This window comes from Odocoileus virginianus, chromosome 13 (genome assembly GCF_023699985.2).
Source record: "Odocoileus virginianus isolate 20LAN1187 ecotype Illinois chromosome 13, Ovbor_1.2, whole genome shotgun sequence".
NCBI lineage: Eukaryota > Metazoa > Chordata > Mammalia > Artiodactyla > Cervidae > Odocoileus > Odocoileus virginianus.
In genome coordinates, this window is record NC_069686.1 from 8,236,243 (window position 1) to 8,254,083 (window position 17,841).

Genomic DNA, 17,841 nt, shown 5'->3' on the forward strand with positions numbered 1-17,841 from the left:
GATCAGATTTGCAGTTGGCAGAGGCACAGGTGGGGGAAAGGGGTAATTGGATGAAGGTGGTCAAAAGGAAGAAACTTTTAGTTACAAGACAAAAAACTACTACGGATGTAATGTACAACACTATAATCAACAATGCTGTATATTATATATAAAAGTTGTTAAAAAAAAATCCTGAGCATTCTCATTATAAGAAAATTTTTTTCTATTTAAATTTGCCTCCATATGAGAATGAAAAGAAAACTGTTTTCCACCTTGGTACTTTGTTTTCATAGAGTACTTCTCATCTGCCCAGTTCCCACTACTGTTGACAATATTTGTAAAACTATTATCAAAGCTCAATGAGATGTTTTTGTACAACTCAGTGACCCAGAAAAGAACAAGTATATTTCAAAATGTGACTTTCAATTTCTAAACAATACAGCTAATGTTTGTTAATATTTCTACAATTATAGCTAGCAGCTTCTGTTAGCCCCAGAAAAATGTTTAAAAAAAAAAGCTAAAGTGCTTTGAGTTCCTCTTTCATTTCTTGAGTTTGTCTTCATGTATTGTGTGGGTACTACTCCAAATGACTAGTGTTAAGTGCAGGATGTTCTGGTTTTGCAGATACTATCTAGAACTTGTTTTTAGTAACGATGTAATACTTTTCTGTAACTTTTAAAAAGATAATACAAATCATGTTTAATGGGAAGGATAAGAACTTCAAAGTGAAGTGTATTAATCACATTTTCTCTTTTGTATCACAGTTGAATTCTACTCCTGATAAAAGTGAACTATGTAATCCGAAGAATTGATGCTTTTGAACTGTGGTGTTGGAGAAGACTTTTGAGAGTCCCTTGGACTGCAAGGAGATCCAACCAGTCCATCCTAAAGGAGATCAGTCCTGGGTGTTCAGTGGAAGGACTGATGCTGAAGCTGAAACTCCAATACTTTGGCCACCTGATGTGAAGAAATGACTCATTTGAAAAGACCCTGATGCTGGGAAAGATGGAAGGCGGGAGGAGAAGGGGACAACAGAGGATAAGAATGGCTGGATGACATCACCGACTCAATGGACATGAGTTTGAATAAACTCTGGGAGTTGGTGATGGACAAGGAGGCCTGGTATGCTGCAGTCCATGGGGTTGCAAAGAGTTGGACACGACTGAGCGATTGAACTGAATTGAACTGATGTAATTTGGATTAACTCTCCCACCACAACTGAAGAATTGGACAAAATACAAAAGACTTGCCTTGAAAGCGTCAGAGTTACCAATGCGGTTGAAGAATTACGGGACCCCTAAGAACGGGAGGAGGTAGAAATCAGGGGGCCAATGTTTGCCACCTCTCGATAGGCAAGAAACTAAGCAGAGCTTTCAATAGATTCATGAGACAAGAGACACAAAAATGAAGTTCAGGGCACACGTAGAGAGGGTTCTATATATAAAGGTGAACTGAAAAGAGGCTGGTATTGTCCAAGTCCAAAGCTCAGCTTTTGAATCATTTCAATCCCTGGAAAAAACTGATCTAAGGTTGTTAGTGACTCTAGTCAAAAGAAAACATAATTTCTCTCTAGAGCAAAAGAACACAGCACACCTTAAAAATAACTTCATAATTACTTATTAGTTACACAAAAGACAAGTTAAGTAACCCCAAAAGTAGAAACTACTGGTAACAGGAAGAGACCCACACCAAGTAGGCGGATGTGATATTTACATAAGCACAAACGGGTAAGGACTATCCATCCTAGGCCTCCTCGCTCGGCTTCTTCAACTGAAACTCTGGGATCACCCTGCCTTAGTCCAGTCACACACAGGGTCGTATCAGAGTTCAAATGGAATACTGGCCACTTTGCACTGGACCTGTCGACGTCATTTAATTATTTCTAAATAACTGTCTCTAAGATTTTGTGACTGTAATCTATTTTTAACTACTATTTGGAGTTCTCCACGAACTATTAGCAGTTCTTAATTTAACCTTTTCTCTGTAATGACTAATCTGGAAAAAGTCTGAACCCATGTGCAATACAGCCATCAAGAAAGTCTTTCATTCTGGGTAGGTTCATGGATTAATCAGCTTGCAGGTTTTGCTCAGTTTCTCAATCTCTAATTCCAAAGTTTTCTGTACCATAGGACCACAAAATACTTACTGATAGACTAGCAGATGAGACAATAATGACATAAAAAGCAATAGGTTCATATAACTACCTGCCAGTAAGTCATGATTCTGCCAGCCTGTGACATGAGTATCAATTCTGTCTACCAATAATAACAAACAAATAAAATTTTCTTCCATTTCTTTTATAAAGATATTAATTAATGTTCCTTAGAACTTATTCAGGTATTCACTACAAGACTTTAAACAAAATAATGTACTGAAGAGCTACCTTGCAGACCTGAACTCACTATGTTGTAGAAAATATGAATATGATGCAACTTTTGCTTACAAGGAACTGTAAAAAACTCACTGGTTGTAACACATTGTTTATTAAAATGAGAAACTATATATGTTTTGCACCTAGTAAGTTATTTTAGTTAATTAAATGAAACTGTAACAAAGCAAAATAAAATTGAAATATGATTTAAGGTAAAATATAGTTTTAAAGTAGAATATTTTATTAAAAGTGTACTAGTTTGAAAGTGTAAGAATAATGAACGTTTTCTAAAGTACACTGCAAAGTACAGAAGTATATTTTTATATCCATTTTCACAGAGATCAAAGTAAATCTACTTGCAAAAATGACCACATACTTATTTAAAACTCTGAAACACAAAACTAGAAGTATTTCTGCAAGTTTGCAGGAAGCTCACATGGCATACAAACTTATCCTGAACTGATATGGGGGGGCTATGTATAATGTTTACTTCATTTAGTATACATACTGAGGCATTTCACTGCATAAATATTTTTTAAAAATAGTATACTAAAAAAAAAAATAGTATACTGCCCCACATTCTGTTAAGAACTTTGTTTTTAATCAGTGCTGATATTTTAATTTTGTTCCCATCCAGGTTTTATGCTCTATGCATATATATGTACACCACTTGTATGATCTGTATTATACTGCATATACATTTTTGTATTAGGCTTTTTTTCATATAACATACTCTTAAATATACAATTTTTTAAATGTGAAAAAATATAGAGAAATAGAATAGATATTGGTTCATTATCTCAAATGTGTCAATTATACACAAACACACAGGTATAGAATGTTGAGGATGTTGCTAGCACTTCTATGGTTTCCTCAACTGCCAAATAAGAGGAATAAAGTATTAATACACAGGAATGTTAGAAAAGTTCACTAACATAATAGAAGGAAAGTTGATGATACGCTAAAATCTACAATAAAAGAAACTGTTAAAATCTCGATGGTGATTATAAAACATTATTTAAAATACAATATATACCATTTATCTTGCTAAAATTAGAAAAATTTCTAAATTCTAAATACATTTGTCTTTGAGGGAATTTTAGTTAAAGAGACTGGTCTTAAACTAGTTTTGGAAAATCATAAATGCACAAACTTACCAAATTCTCTTCTATCCAATGTTATGATTTCAGGATCATCATCATAAATACCTTAATTTTAGAAGTAAATAAAATTATAAAATTAAAACTTCATCATAAAAATAAACACATTAAAATGTCATTTTCTTTCAATCATCAAAAATTATTCTAAATCTCAAGTTGAAGAATATGCAACACTAAGAATCTATTTTTCTAGGGGTAAAGCAAAGAATAAATAGTAACAGTGGTGATACATTTAAAGAGTGATCAAAAGACATTTCCTGATATGTACTGTCACAGGTATTTGTGTTGGGGGTGTAGCTCCTAACAGGCACACAATTTCACCTCCACAGAAAATTTTTATTGTTTTTTTTGAAAAAGCTTTTATTTGAAAATAATTATAGACTTTTATTAAGTTGTGAAAATAGCTCAGACTTCCATTTACCCAGCTTCCCCCAATGGTGACATACTATGTAATTTTAGTACAATATCCAAACCAGGAAATTGGCAATAGTATGCTACTTTCAGACTGCATGTTTTTCTTTTTAATGTGCTATCATTTAAAAATGTTCTGTATCACTAAATGTCTTATATAATTAGAGTATTTGCAGAAGCAGAGGCAAACTTAAATATAAAATTTATTTCTTATAATAACACCAATGTAGGAAAGCTTCTCATTAGTATATAAAATATCAATGAGTAAATATTAAGTGATAGACATATGCAGACGTTAGTATTTGATTTTGTGAGACATACGATTTGTCACAACTATGCAACTCTGCCCTGAAGTGTGAAAAATAATATGTACACAGATGAGCAAAACTGTATTCCAATAAAACTTTACAAAACCAGGTGGCAGGCCAGACTTAGCCTGTGAAATAGTTGACTACTGACACTTGTTATAGATTATCAAACGATAGTGAATATACCTGAAAATACTATATTGAAAAGTCAGTCTGGAGAAATAAGTACTCCAGATGTAAACTGAAAATATTTTATTGATTCTAAGATAAACGCATACTTCGCTTCTCAGCCTGCATTTGAGGCCAGTACATGACCACTGCTATCAGCAGGCTCCCTCTTCGCGTGACACCTGTGTTTACTCTCCCCTCCCTCGATCTCTTTCACTTGTTGACTCTCTCTGCTCTTGCCTTCTCATTCCTGTCACACCTTAAGCCATTACTCATTACTAATTAAGAAGGATGGTATTTCTACTGAAGTGACCACTATTAAAGGAAACTTCAATCTTTCCTGGAAAATATGATACTCTAAAAATACTAGAAGGCTTCAATATTTAACTTCTAATACAAATATTTTAAAAAATTAAATACAATTGTTCTAAGTATTTAACAAGATTATGACCAAAACACCTCCATATTTACTCAGGTATCTACATACTACTTCATTTTCCTCTTGAATTCCACTCCCATGTTGCATTAAAAAGAGGATCTAGGGTGATGCACATTAATTACATAAATAAGCTAACTGGTGAAACAAAATTAATTTTCTAAATTTACTTGAATAAACAATAACTTCATAAGGAATATCTATCATCTTACCAAAATCATAACGGTAGTAATTCCAGCTTTCATACTGGCCTCCTTGATTATCTGCAAGTCCCTTTTCTCCATATTTGTCGTATTTTTTCCGCAGATCTTCATCTTTGAGTACTTCATATGCTCTATTTATTTTCAAAAAATCACTATGTGCATTTGGGTTATTCTATTAAAAATATTAGATATAATATTTGTTTCAGATACACAATTAACTGATTTAATTCTGAGAATTCTTTGAGTAGATACCAAGACAAGGAGGAGTAGTACAATATGAAATGGGCATCACACATTGAAATAAAAAAGTAAAAAAGTATTTTTAAAAAACTACAATCTTAAAAAAATAAGAAAAGTAACAGAGAAATGAGAATGCCTCAAGAGGTTGACAGAGGTGGTCATAAAATACGACCTCTAATAGATACAACAGAGAAACCGGACTAATGAATCCTTGGAAACAATATGGTAAATATCATGTGTGACCTCTAAAACAATCACAGAAAATTTTAGGCAAATTTTGAGGCAAAATAAAAAAAAAGTATGTAACCCAATAGATTATAATGACATAAGAACTAATACCAGAGTAATAACTCAAAACTGGACTGATATGTTTTATTTGTCAGTGTTTCATAGAATTGCTTTTTGAAGAATGCTTTCATTTAAATCAGCAAGCCCCAACCATTTTGGCACCAGGGACCCTCTCAAAGAAGACAATTTTTCCACAGATGGGATGGGGCGTGGGGTGTGGTTTCGGAATGACTTATGCACACTACATTTATTGTGTATTTATTTCTATTATTACATCAGCTCCACTTTAAATTTTCAAGAATTAGCATCTAGGGGTTGGGGACTGCTGAATTAAGTACTTAGGTGGGTCTACCATCTTTCATACAGAAACTTAAAAGAAATGACGTTTGAAAATTTAAAGAAAAATTTGTAAAAATGAAAATCCTAAACACAACAAAATATTGATCTCAGGAAAAGATTACCAATTAACAAGAGTTTTAGAGAAATACCAATTCTATTGCTCGGGTTTATGTGATGGAAATAAAATAATTCTACTTAAAATTCTATCTAGGGACTTCCCTGGTGGCCTAGCGGTTAGGATTCCTTTCATTGCAGTGGCCTGGGTTCAACCCCTGGTCAGGGAAGATCCAGCAAGCAGAGTGGTGTGGCCAAAAATAAAAATAAGTAAAAATAATTTAAAAAATAGTTATTGAAGTTAACAATAAAAACTTTACCTAGAAAATTATAGTTAATTCTTTCTTAATGATGAATATCAAATCTCATTAAGAAAAAAAATGAAATGAGATAAATAATAAAAATATGTTAAGAATTCAAACAGTTTTGAAAGATTACATTATGGAATACATAACCAAATATTTATGATCGGCATTAACTGGATTTGGCTGCCAAGTTTTAATTTGTAATACTTTCTGATTCTGGTTTTAGATTTGTACATAGCAGAAAAAAGTTGAAGCATGCTGTTAACAGCTCTTGCTGCTGTTTTTAGCAAGACACACCCTCTATGTTCTAAGCAAATAATTTTTCTTAATGTTCTAAAATACTTCATTTTAACCTGCTTTACAAAGAAAACTACTTCTACTCTGTGATTAACATCTGTAATAGAACTGCTGGAAATTAGTTTTCAAATTGAGAGAACTGCATTTTGATATTGACATTCCTTTAACTCCTCTAAACTTAGACTATTTAGCTTCCTGTTTTTAGCACAGATGTTTAACTGTGATTTTTGACTAGTAGTGGTTGTTCTTAAGAATTCTGAGCACTAATTTAAAACACATTAATCAGAAATGGTTAAAAAGAAATTTTTACCTACCGGGTTTTTATCAGGATGTAGCTTCAATGCCAATTTCTTGAAAGCTTGTCTTATTTCTCTACTGCTTGCAGTTTTGGATACTCCAAGTAAACTGTAAAAATCCTGATCTGTACCCACTAAAATGGCCATATACATTATTAGAAAAAAGAGCATGACCCTTTTCAAGTCTCTGACATAGTCATCTTTATTTAACCAGATTCCCATTGTTTTTCTTGTACAAGTTCTGATTTAAATAAACATTAAGATAAGGCCACTGGTTCCAGTTGATGTAATATGCAAATTTGAGAACTTCTGTCCACATTACTCCAAAAGTGAAACAGGCATCATAAATTGTCTCCCCAAATGTTAATCTAAAGAGAAAAAATCAGGTAAAATACATTAAAAACCAACAACAAAAAAAAACCCCAACCCATCAACAGCACTATTTATTAAATAACATGACCAGTAATATAATCTCCAGTAAATGGCAAATCAGGGTGAGTGCCTCAGGCCCTGTTCTTTGGGGGCCTGCTTCATTCTTCCATTATCTAGGTAGCCAGGTGCATGCGATCATTTGTGTCAAGACAGCAGATAAAGGTAAAAAAAAAAAAAAGAAAAGGGAGCTGGTGTGGCTGCAGCTATCTAGAACGTTTTAGAAACAAATGCAGCAATTCGCTCTCTCAGCATCACAACAGGGGAGGGGGGTGGTGAACAGGAGGTGAAGAGCTACTTCCTTCCTTCTTCTACCCAGCTTAAGACTGGCCCTTTTGATCTGCTTCCTTTTTGGTTATTTCTCCACCCATTTACGCCTATCCAGTTTTCATTTCAATCAAATTTCACTTGTAGGAAATATCTTTTGGGGGTACAAGAAAGAAGCACCAGATCCTTCCAAAGAGTCTGTATTTTTCATAAAACCGATGCAAGTAGAACGGCAGTGAATTTCTATCACTGTAACAGACAACGTACAAAGTCCCCGTTTTTTCTTCTGAATTTTCTCAGAAGGTGCTTTTGTTCTATCTAAGCAGTTACTATTTTATATAACCAGCAGAATAATAACTGCAAGTTAACTGTAATTTCATTACAAAGTTTACATTTGGCATAAATAAAAATAGAAAAACAGAAAAGCAGCAATCAGTTATTCAGACACGCCAACCTGGGCAGGATAAAAATAAAATAAAATCACATGCAAATTTGTATATACTTTAGTTTCAAAGATCTCATAATGTTTCGAAAAACCCAACTTCCCGAGCATTCTCAGTTCCTCCTTTCGTCCTTTAATCTTAAATGCCTATTGTAACTTTTTTCTCACCTGTGGACGGTTTTCGATTCATTTCTAATCCTTCCTTTTCACGTCACCAAAAAAACCTTTGTAAAATAGAGCGATGGAGATTAATAAACATCCAGACTAGAAGACATTTAGAATAAAACAGAGATCATATTAGCAAACACCATTTGACAAGTGCTACTTGTTCCCTGCGCAGCGGTGGTTCTCAAAGTCAGCGTGGGCGTGCCGGACTAGCTGCGCGCCGAGGTGCGGGGACAGGTAGAAGCTGCAGGTAAATGCAGCACAAACTCCTTGCAGCCACCACTTCAGAATGGGTTGCGGCGACTGGGGAAAGATGTAGACATTGGGAGCCAAGGGGTGCTGGTGTGTGAGACTTCAGACCGGGCTAGTGTGCCAGGAATCTGGATAACTGAGGCTAAAGGGAGACACTAAAGGCGCGGAACCACTGAAGAAAGGATGGTGTGGCTAGCAGGGGGAAAGACGACTGGGAGCGAGAACACTAAAATCCAGCCACAGGAGAGAAGAGCGCGGGGGAAGATTCCAGCGCAGAGGCCATTTCCGCCCTCCCTTCCCGGAGAGCCCAGGCCGCCACCAGCTCCAGCAAAGCCCCGGCCCCGGGTCCAAGCCCACCTCGGTGTTGCGGGGTCGTCTCCTGCAGCTACTTCCCCATCCTCAATCCCCGGGGGCGGACCCCACACGGCCAAACACAACCTATGCGTTTCGGAAGGAAGCACGTACTCGCGGACCGCTGGGCCGCCGCGCCCGGGATGGGGCTGGACCAGCCACACCGGCAGCTAGCAGCGCGGCCGGCTCCGGTCTGCGCCTCGCGCGGCGGTCTCCTAGGCGAGGCGGGGCGGGGCCTGGCGCGGGGCATTGTGGGAAAGGTGGGGAGGCCGCAGCTTGGGAGGATTCGCCTAAGGACCTGCGGGCCCAACAGGGTGGGGAGGGCGGTGTAGGTTTAGGTTGACGTGGCCCTCGGCGCGGAATCCGGCTCCGGCTCCGGCTTCAACCCGGAGCTGAAGAACACGCTGTAACCACGAAGCCCCCGCACCCGCACCACTGCGGCTGGCGCGGGCCGCGGGCCGGACGCAGGACGACGTATCCCGCCCCTTCCTGCTCCCGTTGCTCTGGTTACGGCAACTATTCCGAGGGCTGGTTTAGGCGTGCAATTTCTCGTTGACCCTGTTCTTAAAGGGAAAGGCAGAACCATTACAGTACTTGTCTGGTGGGTGAGTGGGGCAGCAAGGGGAAATTTTGAAGGAAAAGGGATTACCTGAAGTGACATTGACAGCAGTGTCAGTCTAGAGTGAAGAGGCAGTAGGAAATTTGGAAGAAATAAAAATATTTATGAGTGTGTGTGTAGGCGACAAACGTGAGTGTTCTACTGTTTTGTCCGACTTCCTGGTCATTCAAGCTGGAAACTGGGGAGTTGTGCATACTCCTCTCTCCCACGTTTATATCTAAATAATATGGTATAGAAACTGCATTTTGATCTGCAGCATTATAACTAGGCTTCCCGGAAGGGTAAATCAGCCTGCCAGTGCAGGAGAGGTAACAGACAGAGGTTCAATCCCTGGGTGGGGAAGATCCCATGGAGTAAAAAATGGCGACCCACTCCAGTATTCTTGAGTGGTAAATCCCATGGACAGAAGAGCCTGGCGAGCTACAGTCCATGGGGTCACAAAGAATTGGACATGCCTGAGAACACTGAGCGCGCACACAATATAACTAGAACAGTTGAGGTAGATGCATTTGCAACCATGAAAAGAAAAAACATCCTAATGAAAAGAATGCCTACGTATGACAGCAACCTTAATATAAGTGGTAATTGGTAACAATTTCACGTGTAGTAAATCAAGTGTCATCTTGTTAAAAAATGATGAGCATGTAGGATCCATAGCTAAACTAATACCTGACCGGAAAGAAGAGAAAGTAGCCAGAGCAGGCAGAAATATTAGAAGTAGCCTCATGTAGCTAAGGAGTGCCATGAACTGGTCTAAGTACACATGTAATTCAGTCCTCCAAGTTCTCTTATATGATAGGGACTATTATTATATCCATTTCACAGTTGAGGAAAACAAGGTAAATATATGATAGAGCTGGGGTTCATACCTGAGCAGCTTGGCTCCAGAGACTGTAATGTTAATCATTATGCCACACTGTGAGCCACCAAAATCTTTAGAGTAAATTGAAAAGCAAAAAGGAAAACTGGAGAATCAAGAAGGGACCACATTACAGTGGGTTTTATGCCATGATGAAGACTACCTTTCAGATAATAAGAAAGCTATTTAAAGCTTTTAAGTAAGGGACTGAGATTGTATTTTGGATCATTCTGGTAGCTACTGGAGAGTGAATACAAAGGGGCCATGACTGGAGAAATGGAAAACAGAAAAGTAAATTTGGCAAGAAATGGTAATAGTTGGATGTGGGAGATAAAGAAAGGACCTAAGGTTAACTTCTGGTTTAGGTGGCTGAGTACCACTCACTGAATGAAGATCTATTTAGGGAAAAGATAAAGGCTTCTGATTTGGATATATCTATTTCACATTTCCTAGATCATGTCGAAATAAAGACACAGAGTATAATATTCATGGAAAGTGTCTAGACTAGAGAAGAAAACAGGAGATTATCCTGTGGTAGTTGGACCCATGAGCATGAATAAGATTACTCAGAAAAAGTATGCAGAATAAGAAAAGTTGTGGACCAAGGATAAAATCTTGGGAAACTCTAACATTAAGAATGTCTTATAGTCAATGAAACATCAACAAAATTATAAGACAATCTATGGAATGAGAGAAAATGTTTGTAAATCACATATCTGATAAAACATCTGTATTCAAAATATATGAAAAACTCATAAAACTGAATAGCAAAAAAACTCACAAAACAAATTTTAAAAATATCCAATTAAAATATGGGCAGAGGATCTGAATAGACATTTTTTTCCTAAGTACAGATGTCCAATAGGTACATGAAAAGATGCTCAGACTCACTAATTGTTACTGAGTCCAGGGTCATACTCACTGCTTCCTGCACAGCATTCCAATAAATGGAGAGACCAGCTTTTTAGCAACTTTATTCAGAAAACCATCAGACTGAGAAGATGGCAGATTGGTGTCCTAAAAAACCATCTTGCATGAGTTAGAATTTAGGCTTCTTTTATACTAAAAGTGGAAGGAGTAAAGTCAAATGTTTCCTGGTTCAGGTCAACCTCCAGAGGGGTTGTGTTAATTTTGTCCTGCCTGTAGACATTCACCGGTGGGCCTGGTCAGGTTGTTTCCTGTGAGCTATACAAAGGAATTGTAGCTTAATGCTCATTATTTGGGAGGCTGGGTTCCCAGAGATGGATATTATGAATAATTTAAGCTTATAGGCACCATCCCTTTAGTGATTAACTTGTAATAGAATACAAAGTTTCTTCCCTATTACATAATCATCAGTTCAGTTCACTTAAGTTCAGTTGCTCAGTCATATCCCACTCTTTGTGACCCCATGAATCGCAGCACACCAGGCCTCCCTGTCCATCACCAACTCCTGGAGTTTACTCAAACTCATGTCCGTCGAGTAGGTGATGCCATCCAGCCATCTCATCCTCTGTCGTCCCCTTTTCCTCCTCCCCCAATCCCTCCCAGCATCAGGGTCTTTTCCAATGAGTCAACTCTTCACGTGAGATGGCCAAAGTATTGGAGTTTCAGCTTCAGCATCAGTCCTTCCAATGAACACCCAGGACTGATCTCCTTTAGGATGGACTGGTTGGATCTCCTTGCAGTCCAAAGGACTCTCAAGAGTTTTCTCCAATACCATAGTTCAAAAGCATCAATTTTTCGGCGCTCAGCTTTCCTCACAGTCCAACTCTCACATCCATACATGACCACTGGAAAAACCATAGCCTTGACTCATCAGGGAGATGCAAATCAAAACCACAATGAGATACCACTTCATACCTGTTAGAATGGCTGTTGTTACAGAGATAAATGCTGGAGTGGACGTGGAGAAAAGGGAGCCTTTGTGCACTGTGAGAATCAGTGTAGATAGGTGTAGCCACTGTGGAAATCAGTATGGAGGTGCCTCAAGAAGCTAAAAGTAGAACTATCACAATATCTAGCAAGTCTACCTCTGGGTATTTATCAAAAGAAGATGGAAACACTAATTATAAATAAATATGCAGCAATATGTTCACTGCGACATTATTTACCTTAGCAGAGATATGGAGACAGCCTAAATGTTCACTGAAGGGTGAGTAGATAAGAAAAAAAAAAAAAAAAAAAAATATATATATATATATATGTAGTGGAATATTATTCAGCCATAAAAAGAATGAGATATTGCCATTTGAGACAAATGAATGATCTTTAAGGGTATTATGCTAAGAGTAATGAGCTTGTAGAGTGTTATTTCACTTATATGTGCATTCTAAAAAAAACCCAAAACAAAAGACCAAGCTCATAGATATAGAGAATAAATTTGTGGTTGCCTGAGGCTGAGGGGAGGAGTGGGGGAATGGGGGAAAGGGGCAAAAGGTTACAAACCTCCAGTTATGAAATAAGTTCTAGGGATGTTAAGTACAGCAGGGTGACTATAGTGAATAACACTGTTTTGCATATTTGAAAGTCGCTAAAAGAGTAGATCTTAAAAGTTCTTATCACAAGGATCAAATTCTATAAAATTCTTATTACGGTGATGATTTCACAATATATACAATTATCAAATGTTATGTCGCATAGATGTGTGTGCTCAGTTGCTACTGATGCTTTGCAACCCCATGGACTATAGCCCGCCAGGCTCCTCTGTCCATGGGATTTTTCTGGCAAAAAGAATACTGGAGTAGGTTGCTATTTTCTCCTCCAGGGGATATCCTTGACCCAGGGAACGAACCCAGATCTCCTATGTCTCCTGCATGAGCAGGTGGTTTTTTTTTTTTTAACCACTGTGTCATCTGGGAAGTCCTTATGTTATACACCTGAAACTAATATAATACTGCAAGTGAATTTCTACCTTAATTAAAAAAACAGAAGAATGTAGTTCCTCAAAGAAAGGGATTTTTGTTTAATTAGTATTGTATCCACAGTTGTTCCTGGCCTATGGTAGGTACTAAATAAATATATTTTTTAATAAACAAATTAATTTGCAGAGTAATCTGAAAAAGAAGACCTCATCAAAGAGTCAAAAATGAGATAATTAGAGATGTGAACTAAACAACAAGGAAGTTAGTGAGAAAAATTAAGGTAAGATAGTAACTAAAACTTGTTAATTGAGTCTAGTAGTTTGGAGGTTATAGCCACCACAGAAAGCACAATTTTAGTGGGTGATAGGGTGGAAATCAGGTTGCAGTGGGCGGGAGATTGGATGGGAGCTGAAGAAATGGAAATTGTAAGTCTACAGGAATCTACTGCAAGTTTGAGTGAAGAGAGAAACAGGTAAACTTACTGCAATTCAAGGAGGATGTGGATTCAAGAGAGGAAATGCTGTAGGTTTGAAAAGACTTGAACATGTTTAAATCTGGTTAGGGGCCAAAAAAGAGGAAGGCTGATACATAGGAGAGTCAAGGGCCCAAATGAATGGATTGATCTCAAACAGTTCATTTATTCACTAGTATTGTTTATTGTCCTCTGGGCTTGGTCGTTGGGATAACATGATGAACAAAGGTAAAACTCTACCCCAGAGAGGTAGGATAATGGAGGACACATTAATCTTATATTCAAGGAAATCTGTAATTATGAAGGGAAAATACACAGCGCTGTGAGAATAATTCAGGGAAAACTGACCTTGGAGAGGCAAAAGTTTGTAATGGTATTACCAAAATAAATAAGATTAAAAAAAGAAATTTAATGTATATGGGCAATGAATTAGAGAATGTTTTAGGCAGAGGGAAGACAAGAGCATGAACTTGTACCTCAAAAGTCCATGGGTTGTTTGAGGAACAAAAAGAAGAGAATGCAGTGAGCCTAATGAAGAGTCAACAGGTGACAGGATGATCATGTAAAGGCTTATAGTTCACTTTAAGGATTCTTATTGTTTTTCCTAAGAGCAAGAAAAAGATAAGTTATAGACTGTAGAACACCATCATAATCATCATTGTTATTGTTATTATTTTATTAAAAAAATTTGAACAAGCTTAGACTTCCAAAACAATTCAAAGTGAAAGTGAAAGCGAAGTCGTGTCCTACTCTTTGCGACCCCATGGACTGCAGCCCACCAGGCTCCTCTGTCTATGGGATTTTCCAGGCAAGAATACTGGAGTGGGTTGCCATTTCCTTCTCCAGGAGATCTTCCCAACCCAGGGATTGAATCTCGGTCTCCTGTATTGTAAGCAGACACTTGACCGTCTGAGCTACCAGGGAAGTAAGAATATAATGCAAATAGCTTTGTTTTCTTCAACAATTTGAGAGTAAGTTGCTGATGTTTTCCCATTATTTCCCAAAACTGTGGTATGTATTTTTTACACACAAGGGCAATCTCCTATATACCCACAATACAGTCATCAAAGTCAGAGAACTAACACTGGCATGGGTTATCCCCATCTAATCTACTGCCTAATCCTCATATCCTTGTAGGCTTTGCCAATTGTTCTAATAGTGACTTTGCAGGATCCAGCACAGAACTGCTTGTTTAATTGAGTTGTCATAACTCCTTAGACTCCTTCAGTTGGGAATCGTTCTTCAGTTTTTCCTTGACTTTCAATACTTTGATGCTTGTGAAGAATACAAGCCAGTTATTTTATAGATGTCTCCCTTTTTTGGCTTGTCTGATGTTTCCTCATGACTAGATTTGGGTTATACATCTTTGTCGGGAATATAATAGAAGTAATATTATGCTGTTTTCATTGCATGCTATCACGTGGTCCCAAATCTTAATTTGTTCCATTGCTGGTAGGTTAAACTGGATCATTTGATAAAAGAGGTTATCTGTGAAGCCTTTCCTTTCCACTGTAAAGTTACATTTTTCCTTTTTGTAATTAAGTTGTGCCACTCTCTGAATACCCTTTTTTTTCAGTCACTAAGTCATGTCTGACTCTTTGTGACCCCCATGGACTGCAGCACGCCAGGCTTCCCTGTCCTTCACTATCTCCCAGAGTTTGCTCAAACTCATGTCCATTGAGTTGGTGATGTCATCCAACCATCTCATGCTTCTCCTCCTGCTCTCAATCTTTCCCAGCATCAGGGTCTTCTCCCATGAGTCGGCTCTTTGCATCAGGTGGCCAGAGTATCGGAGCTTCAGCTTCAGCATCAGTCCTTCCAGTGAATGTTCAGGGTTGATTTCCTTTAGGATTGACTGGTTTTGATCTCTCTGCAGTCCAAGGGACTCTCAAGAGTCTTCTCCAGCACCAAAATTTGAAAGCATCAATTCTTTGGCATTCAGCCTTCTTTATGGTCCAATGACACTATTCCTCATCAAACTTTCAGTTTATTCATTAATTTATGTTATGGATTCATGGATTCCTATTTTGTTTAAAGGGTTAAAATATATTACTATGGATTTTTAATGCCTGACAAATTATTTAGATGCCTAAGTTGTTATGGATTTGACCATTTGGAATTGTTTCAAGCTGACTTTCATGTTTTTTTGACAATCCTCATTATTTTTTAAGTTTGCTTATTTTAATGCACAGGAAGACATTCTAGACTTATCCAGTACTTTTCCTGCCTCAGCCCTGATACCAGTCATTTCTATAAAGTCCTGATTCTTTAGGAGAGTGGTAGTTAGATAGCAAGATCTTGGTGCTAATCATGATACATGCTTTTGATGACTTGGTCATGGTGGGAAAGAAAAAGATATCTGAAGACAGATCTCTACTTCAGATAATTGGTGCCCACTTGCTTCAGGGAAACCAAAGCTTTGCCAGCTTCAGTATAATACTACATCAAAAGTTGATACAATCACTGTATCATATATGCATGAGATATATTATAATGAGGGGACTGTTTTATTCAATTTTGAGTTCCATCTAAGGAACTGCTATTCATCTTTTAAGATCCAGTTCACGTTTCTTTTAGACATTAATTTTCTGTGAGCCATTCAAGCATATTTGATCACTCCATCCTTTATTCCATTTACCACACCATATTGTAATTACATTTCATTGGTTGGTCTACCATAATGAATTCTTTGAGATCAGGAATCAGATAATATTTACTTTTTCCCTCAATGTCTAGCTGAAACAGTTCTTGGCACTTACTCAATACATGCATTATGATGGAATGAAGAATCAATATTTATCATGTGCAAAGAGGGAAGAATGGCCCTTTGTCTCTAAAGTCATTATTGTCTGTCCTGGGAGGACAGTATGAGGAACACACAGTCACTTGTAGAAATGTAGTAAAGATTGGATGAATGATATAAACAATGTATTCCATAGGGATTCAGTTTGGGGCTCAAGTGAACAGAATAGAATGAGAGGACATTCCCAGGCTTCCCAGGTGGCGCTAGTGGTAAAGAACCTGCCTGCCAATGCAGGAGACATAAGAGACTCAAGTTCGATCCCTTGGTCAGGAAGATTACCTGGAGGAGGACATGGCAACCCACTCCGGTATTCTTGCCTGGAGGATCCCATGGACAGAGGAGCCTGGAGGGATACAGTCCACAGGGTCACAAAGAATCCAACATGACTGAAGTGACTTAAACACACATATTTGTACAGAGTAGAATGAGAGGACAGTATGGGTGTTTCCAAATTAAAAAGAAAAATTCTTAAATAAATTTGGAATTTTAGAAGTAGGTAGAATCTTTGAAGTTTATTCCTCAAATTCATAGGGGAGGAAACAGGCCCAGGAAGGTTGATGAGCGACTTGTATAAAGACTCAAATGAGTCAAAAGGCCCATTATTCAAGCATGAATGAATGAAATAGGACTACAACCTGTGTTTCCTGATTTCCTAGTCAGTATGAAATGATAGACATAATCATAATAACTGAAACTTAATATGCATCTTATGTCCCAGGCACTATATCAAGCACTTTACTTATAGTAACACAGTTAATTGTCCTACTAACTCTCTGAGGTAAATGCAATCATTGTGTCAGTTTTGTGGATAATCACACTGAGGCTAAGAGAGGTGAAGCTACTTGCCCAGTGTTGCGCAGAGTGATGCAGCCCTGCCCAGTGTTGTCCAGTGAGTGACAGAAGTTGGATTCAAACTTGGGCAGCCTTGATTTGGAGTCCATAATCAGTTCATTAATTAAAACATTTTTGACAGCATTTATTTAATAAGGTGTTATTTTCTTTCCTTTCTTTCCATAATAACCTATCATTAGTGGTTGACTTTTGGGGTATTGTAATACTCTATTAGATCAGACTTAATTTGTAAAGACCAATTGGTTGACATCTTAAAATCACTTATAGAACCTACTGATAGAATTGACATTCATTCAGTTCAGTTCAGTCGCTCAGTCGTGTCCGACTCTTTGCGACCCCATGAACTGCAGCATGCCAGGCCTCCCTGTCCATCACCAACTCCCTGAGTCTGCCCAAACCCATGTCCATCAAGTTGGTGATGCCATCCAATCATCTCTTCCTCTGTTGTCCCCTTCTCCTCCTGCCCTTAATTCCTCCCAGCATCGGGGTCTTTTCAAATGAGTCAGTTCTTCGAATCAGGTGGCTAAAGTATTGGAGTTTCAGCTTCAACATCAGTCCTTCCAATGAACACCCAGGACCGATCTCCTTTAGGATGGACTGGTTGGATCTCCTTGCAGACCAAGGGACTCTCA

General features: G+C 37.8%; 1 protein-coding gene across 2 annotated transcripts in view; it reads right to left on the reverse strand.

Annotated features, from left to right (window-relative positions):
- Positions 1 to 9,223, reverse strand: part of DNAJC10 (DnaJ heat shock protein family (Hsp40) member C10) — a 53,242-nt gene extending 44,019 nt beyond the window's left edge. The window contains exons 1-5 of one of the 2 annotated variants that reach the window (XM_070475917.1): positions 8,876 to 9,223; positions 8,162 to 8,217; positions 6,874 to 7,223; positions 5,046 to 5,208; positions 3,508 to 3,558 (exon numbers count right to left, since the gene is read on the reverse strand). In XM_070475917.1, the coding sequence (XP_070332018.1) occupies positions 3,508 to 3,558; positions 5,046 to 5,208; positions 6,874 to 7,077 (418 nt within the window). In that variant the 5' untranslated portion in view covers positions 7,078 to 7,223; positions 8,162 to 8,217; positions 8,876 to 9,223. Of the gene's footprint in view, positions 1 to 3,507; positions 3,559 to 5,045; positions 5,209 to 6,873; positions 7,224 to 8,161; positions 8,218 to 8,767 lie in introns of both variants that reach the window. The other variant, XM_070475916.1, reaches the window with a different exon arrangement.
- Between the last annotated feature and the right edge of the window lie 8,618 nt (positions 9,224 to 17,841).